At 46.6% G+C, this 22,555-nt stretch overlaps 1 protein-coding gene across 2 annotated transcripts in view; it reads left to right on the forward strand.

Moving 5' to 3' along the window:
• Nucleotides 1-22,555, forward strand: part of LOC138282607 (polyamine-modulated factor 1-binding protein 1-like) — a 1,030,040-nt gene that overhangs the window by 495,445 nt on the left and 512,040 nt on the right. For both annotated transcript variants that reach the window (XM_069220389.1, XM_069220390.1), the window contains exon 11: nucleotides 1,370-1,516. In XM_069220389.1, the coding sequence (XP_069076490.1) occupies nucleotides 1,370-1,516 (147 nt within the window). The remainder of the gene's footprint in view (nucleotides 1-1,369; nucleotides 1,517-22,555) is intronic.

Consider the following 22,555-nt stretch of genomic DNA (forward strand, 5'->3'; position numbering starts at 1 on the left):
CAAAAGTGTTGCGTGATTTATTTACCTATTTTTTTTCTTTCTTTCGTAGCTATATATATTTGAGTGTGTGTAAAATACAATCACACACATTTATAATACTTAAAACGTGGGTGTGTACATGTACCATGAAAATGATACATGCATTCGTAGTTAATTACTTTTATGCATTATTAAATATTTGTAATGGGTCAGAAAGGGCTTTTAATCTATGCATCAGATGCATTTTCTACATTGGATCACCGAAAAATTAGAAATAAGATATAAAATCCATGTCCAGTGATTCTGAAAAATAGTTATACAGCTTTGTAAACCAAAAGAACAGGCTCCCATCCTTTCTGTTGCTATTAGTGTAGTATCCCGAACCTGTTGAGGTGATCTTTACAGCACTGTAAATTGTATTTCATTTATCTTATGCTGTGCTATTGATTTGCACTTGACAGTGCAATACTAACGATATATATGGCTATCTACGCATAAGCAATAAATATTGCATTTTCTTTAGTTGCTGAATAGTAAAGATGTTTTGAATTTATTAAAATGCATGCACGGCTTTAAGTCTAAACGGCTTTAAGTTTAAATACGCCCGCTTTAGCAATCTGTAGCATGTTTAGACACCCAAAGGGGCCGTCTTCTTAATAAAACAAACAATACATAACAATAAATAAATTATTATGCCCCATCCCTTCACCGTCTGTGCTTATGTGACCAATGGGGCAATTTCTTTAAAGTTCTGAGAAAATGCTCGTTTTAAAATCATTACAATTATTTTCACAGGATGAGAACACAAAACGCGGAACGTTAAATAATGTTTTGGAGTCTCTCTGCTTTGAAAGCACAGAGTTGAACAGCATTTTCGTTTCGATTTTCAGCCTCCGTGCACCGAAAATTCAGATTACAAAACTGTTTTGTACAGCAAATTGTCTTGTCTCCCAATACTCTAGTTTGATTATAATTATGTGATCTTCACAGGCAGGTTAGGAGCCAATGAAAATGTAACATTTTTTAGTGTGCAACTGTCTGTTTAACTGGTGGAATTACTTTGAGTTTACTATGTTGATCTGCTGGTATGAAGTAGCATGTTAACCTAATTCGTTGATTGACAAAAAATAAAGATAGGTATTAGGTTTCGGGGAGAAATAAAGCATACATTATAGTTTACTTTGTACTCTCTCGTGTACAAAAGGTGGTTTGTACTTTCTCATGTACAAAAGGTGACTGATGCCCATCAATTAAATACTGCGGCCTAAACACAAAAATGTCTTTGAGTTCTTCAATTTTCTTCACTCCCTCGAGTGAGTGATCCTTTGTTGCTTGAAAAATTCTACTATGTAGTATTCTAAGTTTCAGATATACTTTGACCCCTTTTCAGATTCATCATCACAAAAAACTGATTGAGCTGCTTCACCAGAAGAACCTGGATGCTGTGGACTTCATCAAAGAGAAGGAAGAGCTGATTTATGCACTGCAACAGCAATTGAAAGAGGGCCACCTTGCAAGGAAAGAAGCACTTTTTCAGGTAATAAAATTGGGTATCAGCATACTTTTATGCAGCTGTTACACCATCACTTTGTGAACAACCTCTTTCAATTTATGAATCCATAGTACCTTTTTTCGATGACTGTTTAAGCAGTTTGACTCACTGTATTCACAGGAAAGACGAGTGGAACCTGGAGGGCTTGCTCCCATTGCAGGGATAAAATAGCAACATTCTGTTGCTTTCATCTGAAAATTGGATTTGATAAGGCACATTTTTAAAGACTCCCATCTCCAACACATTTTTCCTTAGTCCGTATAGCATTGCACAACTTGATGGCTGTTCGGGGTGCCGGTGCTAACTTTTTCAATCCTGATACCGGCTGCACGCACAGGATCATGAAATGTGCAGTATTATGTGGACTTGGCCTTTATGTCCTATTTAGCCCAGCCCTATGAAATTGTCACAAAATAGGTACTGGATATTTAAAAAAAAAAAAATAATAATTCTTCCTCCAACCATCTTCTTTGATTTTCCCTGATAAACTGGGGTTAAAAATAAGAGCCACCCAACAAATAATAACACAATCATCATCCTCTTTAGTAATGGCTGCTTAGAGGAAATCAATGGTGGGTAGATGAAAGGTTCCGGCGAAAGAGCCAGCAAATGGCTCATTACACCATTTATCTATCTCCGATTTTAAACAGTTCAAGAAAAGATCATAGAGAAGAGCTACAGTTCTAAAAGATGCTCACTTCGATGTGACAGTATTCCATATCGAAGCTTGCACGTTAGTCCATCAGAGGCCCCACTTATTGGTATCCCATAAACCACTGCACAGGATGAATCACTTAAACCCCTAAATCCAAACTTCCTCCATACCATCCTGCTCCCTCAGTGAAGTAGACCACACTTCTGTCCTTAGAAGCCTTCCATGATCACTGTGTGAGACAGTCCTATCTCACTAACAACCACAACCAATCCCAAAAAAGTCAACAATCTTTTTGATTCTCACCTCACCAGTTTAAAAGCCCACAATGATGTACAAGCTGAAAAGCCCTTCTCCATCGTCTAAGGCCCTCTGTACTTTGGTACACGAAAGAACTCACTTATAACTTTCCCTACAAGTTGGGGTCCCTGCTGGGGCTTAAGCCCCTTTTTTCCTCCTCTTTGTAGGATTGGGTGCCAAGACATCCTCAACCTTACCCTAAGCCCAAGGTTAGGTCTCGCAGAGCTGATGTGAATCAACTCCACAATTCCTTTTCTCTTTCTTGCACATGTGTTGAGAGGTCAAGGCAGAAGGCTGGAGCACATGGAGGAGGACCTGGTAAATTCTGAAGTGGTATTCTTCTATGTATAAGTGATTGCATCTTAAAAATAAGGAGGAACCAGTCATAAATAAGAATGTACAGATATCCCCTATGTAATCCCTTCCAACCCCAAGTACTACTTACTACCTGAAGATGTAGATGGGTTACTGTGTATGCACCTGTTGGGGTATTGGTTGTACGCTGGATAACTGAAGGAAGCAGGGTTGTGGAATCTTGCAGAGAAAGGATCCTTGAGGAGACAGGAATCCTTACTACCACAGGAACCCAGGGTATGACTCAGTTAAGACATCACTAAGTAATTTTCCCCAATGTTGCACACACATATAAGCGGCGCATCCAAAAATAAGGAAATACTATGTAGGTTGTCAATGCAGGAATGTGTTGTGCAGCACCCCAACAAAATCGCTTCAGTTGACAGTCATCAAAGTGGGGTCTTGGTGAACTAGCTGCACTCCCTGTGTGTGTTTCAAACCATCGCAGGCTCAAATTATAGTAGGAATAATTGTTAAAGTACTCCATGCGCGTGCTTCTTACCATACCATAAGCCAATTGAAAGCGCTCCTTGAGCATGCAGTAAACATGCACATAAGCAATTTTGATAAGCGCTCAATGTGCATTTATCATGCCATTAGTTTACACAAATGAAAACCACTCCATGTGCTTGTATCACACCATGAATTTAGGCAGGTTGAAATGCAAGTAGAAAAGCATTCCATGCACTTTTATCACACCATGAATTTAAGCAACGGCTAAAACGCCCTAGGTGCTTTTAACACGCCATGAATATAAGCAACAGTTAAAGCACTCCATGTGCTTTCATTTAGTTAATTGAAAAGTGCCCTTATTGTGGGTACTCACGGAAACCAGGGTGGCTGAGGGAAACATTGCACTCCAGCATGCCACTGGGCACAAATAACAAATAATCCCTGAATATGTCTTCAGTGGGTCAAATCAGAGGTGAAGTGGCTTCGGGCTTGTGAACACAAGCTTTAACTGCCTCACAACTCAGAAGCTCACTCACCCTGCATGACCTTGCAGGAAGTCCAGTCGGCCCAGTGCATGCACCACTAACCTTGTATTAAAAGTGCATAAAGTGCTATGCCGTAGTGGCCACTGGACAAGGCAACCTCTGAGTTTGCACAATCGATTTCATGAATCCAGGCACACCACTCTATATGGCACTTTTGGAGGGGCTCAGCTGGACAATGGGATTCCCCCGACCTGGGAACCATAACATTGGGGTTCTCGTGGCATAGGCTCTAGATCAGGGGCAGTGCTTCCTCCTCTTTAGCACACAGTCATTTTTTTGGGCTAAGTTGCCCTGGTTGTGAAGCTGTGGTATGGCACTGGGAAACTCTTCAGAAGTGTTGTAGTTCCTCTGAGGATATCTGGGACTGGTTACAACTTTAATCACACCAGTTTCTTCTGTGAGTCTCTGGTGATCAACCATGGTCAACTGCTTCTACCCCTTTCAATTATCCGCTTCGCCTACAAGGTTGACTCTCCTTGCCTCCCACTGAGGCAGGTCTTCTTGGGTTCTTAGGAAAAGTCAGGTAATTCTTCTTCCAGATCAGACTTGAGTTGATGTCCCCTCAATGCTGGAAAGCTGGCTGCCAAGCAGATATCAGCCCTGGTTGTGCAGCAGACCTCTAGGCACTCTGTGGGGCACCACCTCCTTCAGAAACAAATTTGGGGCAGTTATAATTCTGTCAACACCTCCCTTTTTATACAGATTTGGCAGACAAGGTATGAGTATTCCCTGTTTGTTTTTCAGAACCGGTTTAGGTAACTTCCCTTTTTGTGTGTCTTCTCAGGCTTTCTTCCAGCAGCCTCACCCTTTATCTTGAGTGATGCACTTTGCAGTAGGGTTGTCTCCAGGCTAAAGCAACCACAACAGAGGCACAATAAGGTGTGAGCAGTCTGCACCTGACTATCAACATTCACACTTAATTGGGGTCAAGGGGAGAGACATAGGGCTGCTTCCATTCTAAAGGACCCTTCATTCTATAACAACAGAAATGCCAGTCTCACCCATCACCTCTGCCATACACCAAATAGTAGTCTCAGGAAGACTCATGTGCTACCCTCTATCAGAAAGGACCTAGTTGAATTTCTAAGGGAAAGCCTATGTCCTCTTTTCTCACATCAGTGTCAGATTTCCTGTGCTTCCATCTAATGTCAACAATACACTTCCAGTGTCTGGAAAAGCAATCCCACTGCATTCTTCTGCACTAGAACAGGTCAGGATTCTTACACAGTAGAAGCCCACCAGCATGTGCCACTCTGGTTTACTTAGGAACTTAAGTGCACACCATACTTCAAGAACACACACTCATACATCCTGCCTCATAGGTTCTAGTTGCTTAGATTCCCAGTTCATCATCAGCAGTAGCACTTTATATGAATGATCCAGTAGGCTCCCATTCAAATGACACTGGTTAAAAGGCTTTTTTGCGCTATACTCACTAGAAAACACAGTATGCTGCCACCACAGTGCTACATGGGGCAACACTAGGAAAGTCCCAATATCAGTTCTAAGTCACAGGCCGTCCTAGGCCTTTGAGCACAAAGTAGATTAGCAACAGGCTGGGACCAGCTTTTTAAAAACAGGATACCATATTTTTGTAATTTGGCATGCAAGGCAAGGGTCATGACCGTACACCATGCAGGGAGCATTCCCATCTCAACATTGCTCCATCCATGGCAGCAGAACCCTTATCTGGAGGGTATAAACACTAACTTTTGCAGAAACCACCTATCAATGCGAAGGATCATTTGCCACTAGTGTGTGGAAGGGGGGCATCTGTGACATTGGTGGATAGAAATTCACAAAAAATAACTACTTAAAACAATACTCTTGACCATGACAGAGAAAGGGACAAGGCTCAATCAACCAACAGCCCAGAGTTTTCCCAAGGCCTCCAGTTTCAAAATGAGAGCAAAGGTGCAAATTCAACCATTTAGAAAACAGAATCTCTTCATCAGTGATCCACTTAACTTCCATCATGTTGGATTGGGGAGATGGCACTTGCTGCATTGCTATTTGGCAAGGCAGGATTGATTTGTGGTAATTATGGGCTCTATCTCCATAGAGTTAGTGGTAATCCTCCATTTTCGCATTTCCAAGGCTCAGAGTCCCTGAGATTTTATCTACTGCCTACTATGAATGTGCATCATCCTGAGGGAATCCATAAATAGTTAAAAACCATATGATTCCCTTTCCTGTGTTGTACACACACTCTTCTACAATAGGAAGTACCTAGATGCTAGTACCAGTACTCTATGTATGTATTCACACCAACAAGGGAGAATTCCGTTTTAAATTGGGGTTCTTGTGAACATCATGAAAAGTCATTCTATGGTTTAACAATGTGCCCTGCCCTAAGGAATACTTGGGCTTCTCTCCCTCCCCCATATTATTGTATATGCAAAGACCATGCAGGGCAAATTCTGGTGGTGCCCAGGCTTTGTCCCCAAAGCTGTATCTGTGAACTCTTTGTGGCTTCAGCAAAGTTCCAGAAGGTGACACCAAAGCACCGCATTGCAGGCTGTGTACACCAACTGATGTCTGCCTCATCATCACTAAAAACAAACATTGTCTAAGCCTCCTCTATAATTTAAGGGTAATGCAGCATTAGTTGTCATGGAAAAGTGTTGTGGCTGTGTAGGTGTATAGCTGTAACATTTCTTAAATATAATTGTATACAAATATGGTCTAATAAATATTATGATGACAATGTTATAAAATAGAATATTGCAGGTAGGAAAATAAGGCCTGATTATGAGTGTGGTGGTCCTCGGTCTGCCACAGTCACAGTGGCTGTTGGACCACTGCGGTTGTGGCAGTCCAGCTGCCACATTACGAGGTTAGCGGTCAGCTTGGATGGCGCTGACCTCAGATTACAACCTGATTCTCTGTCTACCTTTTTGTGGCAGTTTCACTGGAACTAGGCTTTTTATCATGTTTGTTTACCTCTTTTTTAGTCTCTGTTGAAAGTATTTGTATCTATACCACCAATATACCTTTTGAGTCAAAAGCTACAGTAATTCATTAAGTTATAAACTCAAACCGGTAGGGTAAAGCTAAAGACTAGTACTGAGATTGGTTATGGAGGAGTCCATCAGCTCCTAGCTGGAAGTAGCCCCTACTGCCTCTCTCACTCTTTAGCCTGCTAATCATACGCTTTTGGCAGGGGTGAAATGCTGAATCCTATAACACCTCGATAGTGCTTAGGACTATCTTCCTTTGGGTGTGTAGGCCATTATGAATAGTGTTGGACTTTTGGCCATACGCATGGTCATCCCTAGTCTTTTTGCCTCCTTCCTCCTGGTTTTTCTGACCTTTCGCTGTTGGCTCTAGGGCTCTGAGCACTTTATCACTGCTGACCAGTGTTAAAGTGCAGGTGCTCTCCCATCTAAAGTTGGTATGATTGGCTTATACCTGATTGGCATATTTAATTTACCTATAAGTCCCTTGTACAGTGGTATCTCTATACCCAGGGCCTGTAAATTAAATACTACTAGTGGGCCTGCAGCGCTGCTTGCGCCACCCACTGAAGTAGACTTTCAAACCTGTCTCAGGCCTGCTAGCGCAGGGCCTGTGTGCGCAGTTTTCTGCCACAGGGACCTGGCATCTAAATTTACTTGCCAGGCCCAGGACTCCCCTTTTACTACATGTAAGTCACCCCTAAAGTACGCCCTGTGGGCAGGGTGCCATGTATGTAGAAAGGCAGGACATGTGCCATATTGCATGGCCTGTCCTGGTAGTGACAAACAGCCTAACTTGGTGTCTCACTGCTGTGAGTGCTGCCTTCTCATAGGATTGCATTAGAAATGCCCTGCCTTATGTGTAGGGGTATTGTCTGATTTATGAGGGCTAGCGTAGGCGTGTTTGGTATGGTTGTGATGGGGATAATAAATACTGCTTACTGGTGTGGGTGTATTTTTTATTACTATCACAGAAATGCCACTTCTAGAAAGTGCGCATTTATCTGTGCTTATGATTCTGGTGTTTTGCAGCTTGACTCCAATCCACGTCTGGGCAGAGTGACAGTTGGGGCTTTGTGCATACTTTTCAGACAGCCTGTACACAGGGAGGGTGGAGGTGTCACTGAGGTGCATCTACATACTGAATAGTCTTCCTGGGCTGAGAGAAGGGAGAGGCGGGGCACACCTACATTTGTAAAGGCTGTGTCCTGGCCTCACACAATAGGGTCGTTAACCCCCCACTGATGTTTGGAGCCTGTGCTGAAAGGAGAGAGGGGGCACTCCCAGAACCAGTTGTAACTGGCTGGAACCTCCTCTCCCTACCACTGTAAAACACTGTAAGAACTGACTATAAGTACAGGGGAATTTTCCCCACAATTTGAACATTCTTGGAACTTGAAACTGGACACAGGACGCTGATGAATGGACTCACCAGGAAACCGCCATGGACTGCTGCTGCTGTGCTGACCTGTGACCTGCCTGGTCACTAGGAGGAACTGCCACCATCTGCACCCCTTGTGCTGGCCTGTAGCTGGGCCCACCAGCCCTGTGCTCCTTTTTTTGCTTAGTTGTTCCCAGGGGCAGGGTGCTGTGGCCCCTGACCCCTGCAACGATTTTTAAAATCTGTGCCCAGAATGCTTTCACCAGAAAAGGGCATTCTTGCAATAGCTTAAAGAAGATCACCGCCGCAGCCCAGGCTGCATTATTTCCTTAGCGCTGAGAAAAGCGCTTGATTGGGACCCCCAGATCACCGCCGCAGCCCAGGCTGCATAATTTTCTTAGCGCTGTGAAAAGCGCTTGATTGGGACCCCCAGATCACCGCCGCAGCCCAGGCTGCATAATTTTCTTAGCGCTTTGACAAGCGCTTAATTGGGATCACCGCCGCAGCCGGGTTGGTGAATGGCCTCGGAGCGCGAGGACCGCGCTCAGCTCAGTGCCCCCGGGGCACGAGAGAAGCCACATTTGCAGAATCAGGAGCAAGCCTGCTCCTAGCGGTGCCCCCGGGGTAGGGATCGCTCCGAGGAGCGCCCCCGGGGCACCAGAAGGCCCTGCCTTGGGCCAGAGAACCATCAGAGAGGCGAGAGGAGAGGAGGACGCCTCTCCCTAGCCTAAGAAGCCTCGGAAGGCTTCGGTCGCCGTCGGAAGGGCGAGGGGAGAGGAGGACGCCTCTCCCTCGCCTAAGAAGCCTCGGAAGGCTTCGCTCGCCGTCGGAAGGGCGAGGGGAGAGGAGGACACCTCTCCCTCGCCTAAGAAGCCTCGGAAGGCTTTGGTTGCCTGGGGAGCGGGCAGCAGCCTCATCGGAGGCTCGCTGCACCCCCAGACCCCTCAGGGCCCCTGCGAGGGCCAGCCTTGCCATAAAGGGGTCTCCCTTTGAGGAAGGGCCACGGAGGCCCAGGGAGACCCCAGGAGCTAGCGGGTCCCCAGAGGGGCCCGTGTTTCACCCAGGAGGGGGTGCGAGGCGCCCCCCTCCCCCTTCAAAGGTTTCCCTGACCTGGGCCCCCCTCGAGAGGGCCGGTGGAGGCCTAGGGGGCCCCCAGTGTTGACGGCCCCCAGAGGGGCCCGTTTTTCGTCTAGAGGAGGTGCGTGCCGCCCCCCTCTTCCCCAGGACTTTAAGGAGGCCCCCTCATTGCGCAGAGGAGCGCTGGGGGCCCCTTTCTTCTTTGTCTTAGGCACTGGAGGTGTCTCTACCATCTACCAGGTACTTTTAAATGGACCAATAGGATCATAATTGAAGTTCTTGTTACAGACTTTTCTAATTGTGATATATTGCCTACCTGTTACATGATGCTTTTACATATGTGTGCACATGTTCCTTTTATGGACATGACTTGCTAATATGTTTCCCTAACTTGCCATAGGTTTTCTACTGTTCCTACTATGGGCGTTTTATGATATTCTTATGACAAGTGTTCTAATGTAATTACGTGTTTCCTGACTACTGCTTATGTTGCAGAATACTGAGTAACCTGTGTGTTATGTGTGACTACTGCTAGTTTGCAGAGTAACTAATGTGTAACGTTCTGACAACTGCTAAGGTAGCAGGATACTACGGTTATGTGATGTTGGTCTAATAATTACGTTGTGTACAATACAGTGTATTTTCATATAATCTGGTGTTGTGTTTCCTTTGTGGTGGGGATATTGCGTCACATGTATGTGTGTGTTGTGCAAACGCTTTACGCATTGCCTCCGGGTTAAGCCTGACTGCTCGTGCCAAGCTACCAAGGGGGTGAGCAGGGGTTATCTTGGACGTGTAACTCCCTTGCCCTGACTAGAGTGGGTAAGTTCTGCCTGGCTGAGGTACATACCCTAGCCAACCAGAAACCCCATTTCTAACATTGGAAGTCAGCGGTGAGGATAGGACTTGCGCTTGCACAATACCATTGTGACTCATTATTTCACTACAAGGATTGCGTTTAGACCATCACATGTTTGGCTTCTCTTAACTTTCTCTCTTTGGTCATTTTTCCTGTTTTCAGTTCTCACGCTTGGGTATTGTGGTTGTCACAGTTGAGTTATTTGTACCTTTTTAAGATGGGGCTTACCTTTGATTTAGAGGACCTGCCGTTTTACACGCAGGAGGAATTAGAGGGGTTCTGTAGAGAGAGAGGGCTGCCTGTAGAAGGGGACCTCAGGAGATCTCTTAATTTCTTTGAAAGGTTTGTGACATTTACCCAGGGAGGGAGTGTGCTTAGGGGGTACCCAGAGGATCCTGAGTGTAGCGAGGGTTCCCAATGGGAGGGCTCCCAGACCTCATCCCTAGAGAGTGGTAGAGAGACTGATCAGGAGGGTGAGAATGACCGGTTGGGGACGCCAGTTGACAGGGAAGGCCCCAGTGATAGGGAGTCCCTTGCTGGGTCCAGTGTAAGAAGCAGGGCTACCTCTCATTCCTTGACGCCTGATGAGCTAAGAGATAGGCGGGAAGAGAGGGACCTGAAGTTGCAGTTAGCGCGCCTAGCTGTTGAGGAGAGAAGGGCTGAGGTAGAGAAGGCCTTAGTACAGGAGAGAATGGCAGAGGCAGAGAGGGCCTTTGCCAGAGAAAGACTCGCTCTAGAGCGCAGTCTGAAGGTTCTGGACTCACCAGCGCTGCAGGTGGAGTCCAGTGGTGGCAGCAATGTACAGTGCTGTAGCAAAGATGTTCCTCACATACCCATAGATCTGGTACCTAGGTTCCAAGAGGGGGGTGACATACGTCAGTGGTTAAAGGAATATGAGAGGGCTCTGGTAGAGCGCAGGATCCCTGAGAAGGATTGGGGAACTGGCCTAGGGAGTTTTATTCCTGAGGAGGGGAGGGATGCCCTACTGACTCTAGAAGAGAGTGACAGGGAGGGGTACTCCGCTGTGAAGAACGCACTGATTGTGAAGTATGGTTTTTCCCCTGAAGAATACAGAAAAAGGTTTAGGGGTGGTAAGAAACTGTCCCACCAGTCTTGGGAGGAGTTTGTGGAGGATTGCTGCATTGCACTAGATGGATGGGTGAAGGGTAGCACAGTAAACAATTTTGAAGGGCTGTTTAATCTGATTCTCAGAGAGCACCTGTTTCGTTGTTGTTTTTCAGAGTTACGCCAACACTTGTCAGTGTGTGAGCTCTCTGACTCCAGGGAGCTTGCAAAGGAGGCAGACTTCTGGTTGCGTACCAGAGGGTCTGGTGTGACATTAGGGGGTGTTCCTAATGAGAGTGGTCTAGGTGTTTCCCAACCAGGTGTGGTGGGAAAGGCTTGTGTCCCAGGTAGGTCCCAGTGTATTGGGGCGGGTAAGGCACCCCATGTCCAGTCTCAGAGGAGAGGGAATGGGGCTGGGCTGAGGCCCAAGGTGCCCAAGATACCGTCCCAGGCCCCTGAAGGTTCCATGAGTGAACGCCAGGAGGTGAGCCTAACCTGTGCCGTAGGGCCAGCTGTTCAGAAGGATCCCATTTTGTCATTAGGACTTAGGCGGGTGGCTGGTGATAGCGTTCCGCCGGTCCTGGTGTCTGGTAGTCTCGCTCTACAGCGGATGAGGCGGAAATCCAGGCATAGGGTTGAGAGGGGGCTGCGGGCCCCAGTGGAGAACCTGGAGGGTCAGGGGTCAGCTCTGAGTGCAGAGCCCCCCAGGAATGACCTTGGTGAGACCATTTCTGGGCTGGGAGGAATCCAGACTCTGTCCGATGGGCAGAGGTCAGGAGACCTGCGCCAGCCAGACTCTTGTGTGGCCCTTGGGGAAAGTGTTTCCCTGATGGGGGGTAGGTGTGCCCCCCAGGAAGTCCTGGTGCGCCAGGCAATGATTCAACCGCAGGGTGGTGACTCTGGGTTGGATGATCAGGTTCAGGGGGTAAACTCTGACCTGATGGGGAGTACGTGTGCTCCCAAGGAAGTCCTGGTGCGCCAGGCAGTGGTTCAACCGCAGGGTAGTGACTCTGGGTTGGATTGCCCGATTCAGGGGGTAAGCTCTGATCTGGTAGGGGGTAGGTGTGCTCCCAAGGAAGTCCTGGTTCGCTGGGCAATGGTCCAGTCTAAGGGTGTCGTCCCTGGACTAGATAGACAGGTTCAGGGGGTAAACTCTGACCTGGTTGGGGGGGCGGTTAGTGTGCTCACCCCCCTGTGTGAAACTTCTGGTGGCTTCTCCCGAGGTGGGGAGACGCAGGACTCTGGAAGTGGGGTTCAGGGAGGGGGAAGCCCGCCCCGGACCCCGGTGCAACCCAAGGGTGTCGTCCCTAGGTTGGGTGGTCAGTCGCCAGGTAGTGATCCTGGGCTGGCGAGAAAGTTGTGCAGGGCTGCTGTACCCAGCACCCTGGCAAGTGTGGATTCTGGTGATACCCCTCCTAGGAGAGGAGGGCGGGATCCTAGAAGGAGGGGTAGAGGGAGGAGAGCCTCGCCTCTAGCCCCTGTAGAACCTATGGGTGCGGACCCTAGGTTGGTGGATCAGTGGCAGGGTAGAGCCCCTGAACCGATCGGAAATGGAGTGGAGACAGGTTGCTTTGCGCCTGGGGCTACCGCCCCCCACTCATTATGGTTTCAGAGACCAGAGGCTCCTAGATGGCCTGGGGCCTGGTTCTGGCCATTGGCAGCTAGAGAATCCCCGTGGGTTGGTCTAGGCTGCCTGGGACGCATTGACAGAGAGATCCCAGTGGAGTCAGGAAGGCGTAGAACTGGAACATGCCCCTGCTGTTGTGGGCCTGGGTCCTTGTTCTATCGCCCCAATCAGGAAAGTACATCAAGGTATTGATTGTTCTCCCCTGGATTTTGGCTGGTAGGGGGTTGTGTTGGACTTTTGGCCATACGCATGGTCATCCCTAGTCTTTTTGCCTCCTTCCTCCTGGTTTTTCTGACCTTTCGCTGTTGGCTCTAGGACTCTGAGCACTTTATCACTGCTGACCAGTGTTAAAGTGCAGGTGCTCTCCCATCTAAAGTTGGTATGATTGGCTTATACCTGATTGGCATATTTAATTTACCTATAAGTCCCTTGTACAGTGGTATCTCTATACCCAGGGCCTGTAAATTAAATACTACTAGTGGGCCTGCAGCGCTGCTTGCGCCACCCACTGAAGTAGACTTTCAAACCTGTCTCAGGCCTGCTAGCGCAGGGCCTGTGTGCGCAGTTTTCTGCCACAGGGACCTGGCATCTAAATTTACTTGCCAGGCCCAGGACTCCCCTTTTACTACATGTAAGTCACCCCTAAAGTACGCCCTGTGGGCAGGGTGCCATGTATGTAGAAAGGCAGGACATGTGCCATATTGCATGGCCTGTCCTGGTAGTGACAAACAGCCTAACTTGGTGTCTCACTGCTGTGAGTGCTGCCTTCTCATAGGATTGCATTAGAAATGCCCTGCCTTATGTGTAGGGGTATTGTCTGATTTATGAGGGCTAGCGTAGGCGTGTTTGGTATGGTTGTGATGGGGATAATAAATACTGCTTACTGGTGTGGGTGTATTTTTTATTACTATCACAGAAATGCCACTTCTAGAAAGTGCGCATTTATCTGTGCTTATGATTCTGGTGTTTTGCAGCTTGACTCCAATCCACGTCTGGGCAGAGTGACAGTTGGGGCTTTGTGCATACTTTTCAGACAGCCTGTACACAGGGAGGGTGGAGGTGTCACTGAGGTGCATCTACATACTGAATAGTCTTCCTGGGCTGAGAGAATGGAGAGGCGGGGCACACCTACATTTGTAAAGGCTGTGTCCTGGCCTCACACAATAGGGTCGTTAACCCCCCACTGATGTTTGGAGCCTGTGCTGAAAGGAGAGAGGGGGCACTCCCAGAACCAGTTGTAACTGGCTGGAACCTCCTCTCCCTACCACTGTAAAACACTGTAAGAACTGACTATAAGTACAGGGGAATTTTCCCCACAATTTGAACATTCTTGGAACTTGAAACTGGACACAGGACGCTGATGAATGGACTCACCAGGAAACCGCCATGGACTGCTGCTGCTGTGCTGACCTGTGACCTGCCTGGTCACTAGGAGGAACTGCCACCATCTGCACCCCTTGTGCTGGCCTGTAGCTGGGCCCACCAGCCCTGTGCTCCTTTTTTTGCTTAGTTGTTCCCAGGGGCAGGGTGCTGTGGCCCCTGACCCCTGCAACGATTTTTAAAATCTGTGCCCAGAATGCTTTCACCAGAAAAGGGCATTCTTGCAATAGCTTAAAGAAGATCACCGCCGCAGCCCAGGCTGCATTATTTCCTTAGCGCTGAGAAAAGCGCTTGATTGGGACCCCCAGATCACCGCCGCAGCCCAGGCTGCATAATTTTCTTAGCGCTGTGAAAAGCGCTTGATTGGGACCCCCAGATCACCGCCGCAGCCCAGGCTGCATAATTTTCTTAGCGCTTTGACAAGCGCTTAATTGGGATCACCGCCGCAGCCGGGTTGGTGAATGGCCTCGGAGCGCGAGGACCGCGCTCAGCTCAGTGCCCCCGGGGCACGAGAGAAGCCACATTTGCAGAATCAGGAGCAAGCCTGCTCCTAGCGGTGCCCCCGGGGTAGGGATCGCTCCGAGGAGCGCCCCCGGGGCACCAGAAGGCCCTGCCTTGGGCCAGAGAACCATCAGAGAGGCGAGAGGAGAGGAGGACGCCTCTCCCTAGCCTAAGAAGCCTCGGAAGGCTTCGGTCGCCGTCGGAAGGGCGAGGGGAGAGGAGGACGCCTCTCCCTCGCCTAAGAAGCCTCGGAAGGCTTCGCTCGCCGTCGGAAGGGCGAGGGGAGAGGAGGACACCTCTCCCTCGCCTAAGAAGCCTCGGAAGGCTTTGGTTGCCTGGGGAGCGGGCAGCAGCCTCATCGGAGGCTCGCTGCACCCCCAGACCCCTCAGGGCCCCTGCGAGGGCCAGCCTTGCCATAAAGGGGTCTCCCTTTGAGGAAGGGCCACGGAGGCCCAGGGAGACCCCAGGAGCTAGCGGGTCCCCAGAGGGGCCCGTGTTTCACCCAGGAGGGGGTGCGAGGCGCCCCCCTCCCCCTTCAAAGGTTTCCCTGACCTGGGCCCCCCTCGAGAGGGCCGGTGGAGGCCTAGGGGGCCCCCAGTGTTGACGGCCCCCAGAGGGGCCCGTTTTTCGTCTAGAGGAGGTGCGTGCCGCCCCCCTCTTCCCCAGGACTTTAAGGAGGCCCCCTCATTGCGCAGAGGAGCGCTGGGGGCCCCTTTCTTCTTTGTCTTAGGCACTGGAGGTGTCTCTACCATCTACCAGGTACTTTTAAATGGACCAATAGGATCATAATTGAAGTTCTTGTTACAGACTTTTCTAATTGTGATATATTGCCTACCTGTTACATGATGCTTTTACATATGTGTGCACATGTTCCTTTTATGGACATGACTTGCTAATATGTTTCCCTAACTTGCCATAGGTTTTCTACTGTTCCTACTATGGGCGTTTTATGATATTCTTATGACAAGTGTTCTAATGTAATTACGTGTTTCCTGACTACTGCTTATGTTGCAGAATACTGAGTAACCTGTGTGTTATGTGTGACTACTGCTAGTTTGCAGAGTAACTAATGTGTAACGTTCTGACAACTGCTAAGGTAGCAGGATACTACGGTTATGTGATGTTGGTCTAATAATTACGTTGTGTACAATACAGTGTATTTTCATATAATCTGGTGTTGTGTTTCCTTTGTGGTGGGGATATTGCGTCACATGTATGTGTGTGTTGTGCAAACGCTTTACGCATTGCCTCCGGGTTAAGCCTGACTGCTCGTGCCAAGCTACCAAGGGGGTGAGCAGGGGTTATCTTGGACGTGTAACTCCCTTGCCCTGACTAGAGTGGGTAAGTTCTGCCTGGCTGAGGTACATACCCTAGCCAACCAGAAACCCCATTTCTAACAAATAGGCAGTACAGGATACACTAGCTGTGGTGCACAGGGTAATTCTGTGGTGAATCAAATTTAGTTTTTATTGGGACTCAGGAGTTTAGCTTAGTCCTTTGGCTTGCAGGCTTGTGCCCCTGTCATCTTGTGACTTTTAACCTACTTAGCTTGCTCTGTCTTAGCCCATTTATTTTATTATTTCTTTTAAGATGGCTGCCATTGTTTATAGTTATAGAAATGTTTTGATTTGCATTATCAGTCCCACTCTGTGAAGACGCCCTTGTCAGCGTCATGATCAGTGATGTATGTTGATATTAACATCATGTCTCTCGCTTACTTACGTGTGACAGGAAAATAATGTACACTTGGCTTTTGTTTATATAATTGCCACCACAAGTCTGTCTCTATCAGTTTTTTGGGAACATAACTGCATCAGGGGTCCTACATGATATGTATAAATACATCTCACACAGACAACGTCATTAGAGGGATCCATTCCACATGCCATCTACACTGAACGTCACCTTGCTGCAGAACTCAGTCCTTGTGTCACCATGAAGTCTGACCTACATACCTCATTCCAAGGTAATAGGGGTTGGGGGGTGCTTCTTATGGACAAGGTCCTGGCAGATTAGGTTTCTTACACCTAGCTCTCATTAGCTTAGATAGTAGGGATTTTATATCTCATGTAAGGATTGTGGGGAGTTTGTGTTCACAACTCTCATCTTCACAATTATGCTTCTTTTATTGTGTGTTATCCTAATCATTGCAGCTCATGCATTTTACCCTAGATTGCAATTTTTACTACATCTCCTTCATTGCCTGTGTGTGTCTGACACTTATTTATAACAAGAGAAAAGGGTAGCGTCCGTTCCACCACAGCTTCCCTGAGATGTTGCAATCTGGAATCCATGCATAAGGCTGCCAGAAATCATGTTTTACTATCTGGGTCTTTGGTGAGGTACTGCTTGTGAGCCTGGAGGGTTAGGCCAACAGTTGAGACTTGTTGTAGGAATAGGTTAATCGCCTACAAACAAAAGTGCTGTCATCCCTAAACCAGCTGTCTCGTTTTGGAGTGCGAGTCCAACTACAACAATACCTGTTTGGTCATGTTTGTACTTTCTTCCACAGTCCTGTTTTTCAGATGGTATTATTGTTATATATGTTGCTATGATGGCATCCGGCTCCATCTTCACATTTCCTAAATTGTATTTTGGTGAGTCATTGTCACTTCTGTGTGAGTGGCTACTACAAAGCTGTTTTCTGAAAGAGTTATGGAATTTAAATTGAAAATCATACTATAGGGTTTAGGTTTGAGTACAATTTACAGCCACCGGTCATTTTGAGTTTGATCAAACATCTGGACTTGAAATAGAAAATAATTGATATGCCTGTGAATATTCTACTATCCTGCATACAAAGGATTCATGCACTGGGCCTCCATTTTAAACTCTGTTTGCAAGGACTTGTCCCAGGATGGCTGAACGCAATCTCCTGAGGAGAGATTCCTATGTACATTTGTGTCTTGTTCTGCTGTGCATGATTGCTCCTGCTGTCAAGCCTGCCTCTTGAGGATGGATGTTCCTAGATTTGAAACATTTTAGAATGGAAGAATTGTGCTGTCCACTGGAAGAATTCACAGTTGTCAGGATAAGTAATAGGTGCAACTTTGTGACAATGTGTCTAGGTTGTGAGGAGGCCTGCAGCCTCATGTATGGGTGTTTAACTTCTTTTTTACAATATTGATAATAATATCAGAATATGCACACACAGAGGGCTTCTGAGGCTGAAGAGGATGCTGTGGCACATGAACAAGAAAGACACGAACCCTTTTGCTTGGTGCAGTGCTTACCTGGAAGATTTCTCAACAAAGTCTGTTAAGTGACTAAAGTGATGATGTTTATGCTGCCTTGCTAGACACTGCTTCCTGGTTTGACCCTATGAAATAACATTTCTTCTGAAACAATTTTCTAAGTCTGCTAGTAACATCCTTGACTTGCTAAACTTCAACACGTATGAAAATGTGAGAACTTATGGGTTGTATCTGTATGGTTCATATGCCTTTGTAAGACATCCATGCCTGGACATTTTGAGGATATGTATATATATATATATTATAACACCTGCTATAGACAATATATCCAATGCCTTCAGGTTGGGGTTGCGCTGTCACACTGCAAAATATTAAAGAAGAAAATAATGGTGCCCAACAGGAGGCTGGTATCAGGTTGTGGGGCATCTGTGTCCAGGAAGTGTGTATGACAGCCAATGACTTAGGGATGTTGACCAGTGGCACAATACTTAGATGAATGACAGTAGCTGCATTCTGGAAGCACTGTAGTGTAGAAAGCATTGACTTTAGACTTGTTTCCAGGGGTGAAACTTACTGCCATCTTGACTCTGATGATTTGAAACCGCCAGCCCTGCTGGAAACTCCTGTTACAGTGACTGGGGAGGCTTGCTGTTTGGCAGAGTACTCTGTTCTGCTGCCGCCACCACCGCAGAAAACTAGTGGTAGGACCCCCAAACTCATAATTGGGGCTTTAGATAAAATTTCTAAGACCACCTAGTGTATCATTATTACAAAAGAAATTATCCAAAATAATTCCCTTAATAAACACAACAAAATAAAGCATTAAAATATAACATATTTGTCGTTTAGATTAAAAAATCTTTAAATAATTGCTTTCATCTCTGGATAATAAGATTTTATATTAACTAGTTTCTATACTAGTTCTTAATCGGATGTTACTGATTTGATTAATAATGATTAACAATCCAAGTTCGGACCACGTTCAGACCCACACTGAAGCAATTATCACACATACGTTTCACAAACCTTAACAATTGAAGGTATACTGGTATCCCATAAAAATCATTCTGACGCTTCTTGATCTAACCATTTTCTTAGGTCCTTGGCTCCGAATGTGCCATTGAAATGAGAGACAAAATGTGCTAGCGAAAGATGCACGGGTGCAAGGTGTGTCTACCATCCACCTCCACCTTCCTCTTCCCAGTCCGAATCCCCCTTCTCAGACCTAGCCAAAGCACACAGTCAGACTTGCATGCATCCACCTCAACAGAGGAGGGTAGCACACACAAACACAAGCACCACAAGACACACTGGCACGCACACAAACACCATCCACCCGCAGACACAGCAACTGTCATGACTTGTGCTGACACCCTCCCATCCCCAGCATCACACACAACATCTGGCATACCTACACACACCACCACACATACAGCCGCCACACCCATCCTACCTGCAGACACCACTCCAGCAGATCATCGGACATCCTCCCTAATTACCACTCCCACAAAACCAACAACCACAGACACACCTACATGAAGCACAAACACCATACCTACAGTCACCACCCCAACAGACATACCACAGCATCTCCCCGCACCTCCACCCCTCCCTCAGCCAAAGACACATAAATGTCCTCACTCACCTTCCCAACAGACACCCACCACACACAAGCATACCACAAGCACGCACCCAAGACATCCACTTCTACACATCACACAACCACTCCCTAAACAGGCAAATCCTAACCCCCTTCTGATTCCATCCCCGTGTGTGTAAGAAAAGTTTTCCTGTGTGAGCTTGACCTAATGCCTGTCCCCCCCCCACCTCAGTTCCACACCGAAAAGGACCTCAGCCCTCTTCAAGGCCATCCCTTTCACCTCCAAGGCCCCTCTTGTCCCCCCCGTAAGCACCCATGCCCTCCCCACCAAGAAGAAGCCCACCCCTCGCAAGAAGGATCCCCCCTCCCCAGTCCCCTAAAAATCCCTGAGGGCCCTGCCTGCCCCCTTGATGTCCCTACCTGTGGAGGTTACACGGAAATCAGGAGCCAATTAGGGGCCCAACACTGTGCCTTTTGGATAACATGCTCAGACTAGCCATATGGCCTTGTGCTTTATCTCTGAAAATACATTTCAATAAACCAAACCAGTTTTGGTTTTGTTGGGTACACCTTGTACTGCATGTCCTTCCTAGCTTTCTGTTGTTTCTGGCTGACATTGGCTGTGTGCTGGTAGCTGTATGTGTTTGGCCTGCTAGCTGCTCCATGTGGCGTTTTTACAGTATGTGAGTTTATGTGCAGTGCTGTTGTCCCCCAAGGGAAAGTTATCTGTTGTGGGTATGTATGTGTGTGTGAATGTAATGTTGCTGTCATGGCACAGTGGTGTGTTTGTTGTGGTGTGTTTTTCTTTCTGTATTGTGCGATGTGGGCATGTATGGTGCAGGACTTGTCCCCCTGATATTGTCAGGCTATTGTTTACATGTGGTGTGTGTGTTTTTGTGTTTTGTTAGTGCAGACATGGAGTGTGTTGAGTTGTGATAGTTTGCTTTGCATTTGAGTGTGCCTGTGTACATTTAGGTGTGGGTCCCTTGCCGCTGGTTGGTGTAGCGATATGTCTCATGGAGTACGAGTTGTGTATGCTTTGTTGACTTGCCCTTCCCCATTGTGTGGCTGTGTATGACAAATCGTTTTGGTATTGCTTGTCCCTGAGATCCAATTAGGGCCAATTCCTGTGTACATATTGTTTGAGGCCCTGTTCAACCTGATATGTGTCCCAGTGCATGATCCTGATGCTCCCATCCCAGCTGTGCATGCATCATTGTCGTGGAGCACTTTGTCTCTTTTGTCTATTTGTCTCTCTGTGTACTGTGCATGGCATTGTACGTCCATTGTGCTATGTTTGTGTGTGTTCATTGCAGAGTTGTTTGATGGTGGTGTTGTTTGTGCACCATGGCACATGGATGTATGTGTGTTGAATGTGTGGACAGTCCCAGGCCAGTGTTGGGTAGGAGTGTGTGGAATGTCTTTGTATATGTGCAGCAGTTGTGTTGTTGCTGTGTGTGTGGATGTTGTGTGGCCTACAGTATCCCTGAGCCTGTGCTTCGTAGCCTTGTGTAAATGTGTAGTGTTGCTGTGCAGTGTGTGTGCGTGCTGGCTCAAGTGTGTGTGTTGTTGTCCGTTCTGGAGTATGTGAGTGTGTTTGTTGAGTGATAGGTGTGGCTTCTGCCCGTGTCATCCCCCCCCCAATGATGTGTTTGCCGGTGCAGTGTTTTTAAAGGGATGATGTTACGGATAGGTGTGTGTACTTACAGTTGCTGTCATCCACATCGGTGTTGATTTCCTCGTCTTTCGGCGAGCAGCGGCATGATGTTTGAGAAGGGATCCATGGCAGCTCCGGGGATGTATGGCTGATGTGGGTGTGTGACCTCCTAATTAGGCTTAGGTGACACGTAATAGGGCTTTGACATCTACTACCCTCAGAGGTTTACTTGAATCGTTTGGCTCAGACAGGAGTAATAAGATCATCAAATCAAATAATAAGAACCATTTGCCGTAAACAGCAACAAAATACAATAAGGAGTCAGAAGTTTACACTCACCATGACCTATGTGGCCATGAATCACCACACCAATTTAGTAAAGTTTAATAATTTATTGCCTTTACATTAACAATGCTAAAATCATGTTAAAAATTTGTAAAACCAAATGATAACAATACACAAACAACATAGGCGGTCAGAAACTTCTGAAGAATTTTAGCCTGACGAGAGCAATCGCTATGAAACATTCCAAAAGAATTATACAGATTAACAAAATAGTTATTTGAGAAATAGCAATAGATTTTATTAGTTGTGCAGTTGAATCTATCATAATCAATTAGTAAACAAACAATTCAATTATTGGGTCGGACATCCTTGCTATCAAATTCCAATTAAAAAACCATGTGCGGTGCTGGGCTTTGTCGAATGCAAAAATTAAAATAAGACAAAAATGAATTAGGAAAAACAGCTAAACTGTGGCGCTAACAAAAATGTGGTTGGATTTCCAAAGGAAAATCTATAAAGAAAACAAATGCACATTGGTTATACCGCTCCTAAAAAGGAAGCAGTTAGTAGAGTCTTTGTCAGCAGAGCACAGGAACAGTAGGTCTTCAGTGGTTGGCACCAGGACCTTGAAAGGGACAAAGTTCAGTAATTTTGGGGCTTAAGTATCTGAACTGTTAGAATCATAAATCAAATAAAGACCTGAGCATGACACTACATAACTTAATCTGAACATAACTGGAAAACTCTGAACTAGATCATCTAGGACTTAGCCTAATTAAAGTTCCAAAAATCACTAGCTAAACTCCTATTGGACATGACTATGTGGTGTGACAGTGAGCAACAAATTAAATTGCATTTCTTCTACAGTTAGTAACTTTCTCAATTCTTCTTCAAGACAGGCCCATGTTGACACTCCTCTCCAGTTGGCAGTTTCCGCAGAATATTAACACTGTAGAAAACAGCACAGAACATGACAATTTAGCTAATATTACTTCCTACCAGAAACTAAGACCCATTGTTAAAACTTTCAGTAGGTATTACAAGGAAGTACTGAATGAACAGAGTGGAACAAGACAGTAGATTTCCACTGTGAACTTTCAGATGGACAGTTAATAAACTAAATTTAAATTTGCAAAA

The sequence above is a fragment of the Pleurodeles waltl genome, chromosome 2_2 (genome assembly GCF_031143425.1).
Source record: "Pleurodeles waltl isolate 20211129_DDA chromosome 2_2, aPleWal1.hap1.20221129, whole genome shotgun sequence".
NCBI classification, from domain to species: domain Eukaryota; kingdom Metazoa; phylum Chordata; class Amphibia; order Caudata; family Salamandridae; genus Pleurodeles; species Pleurodeles waltl.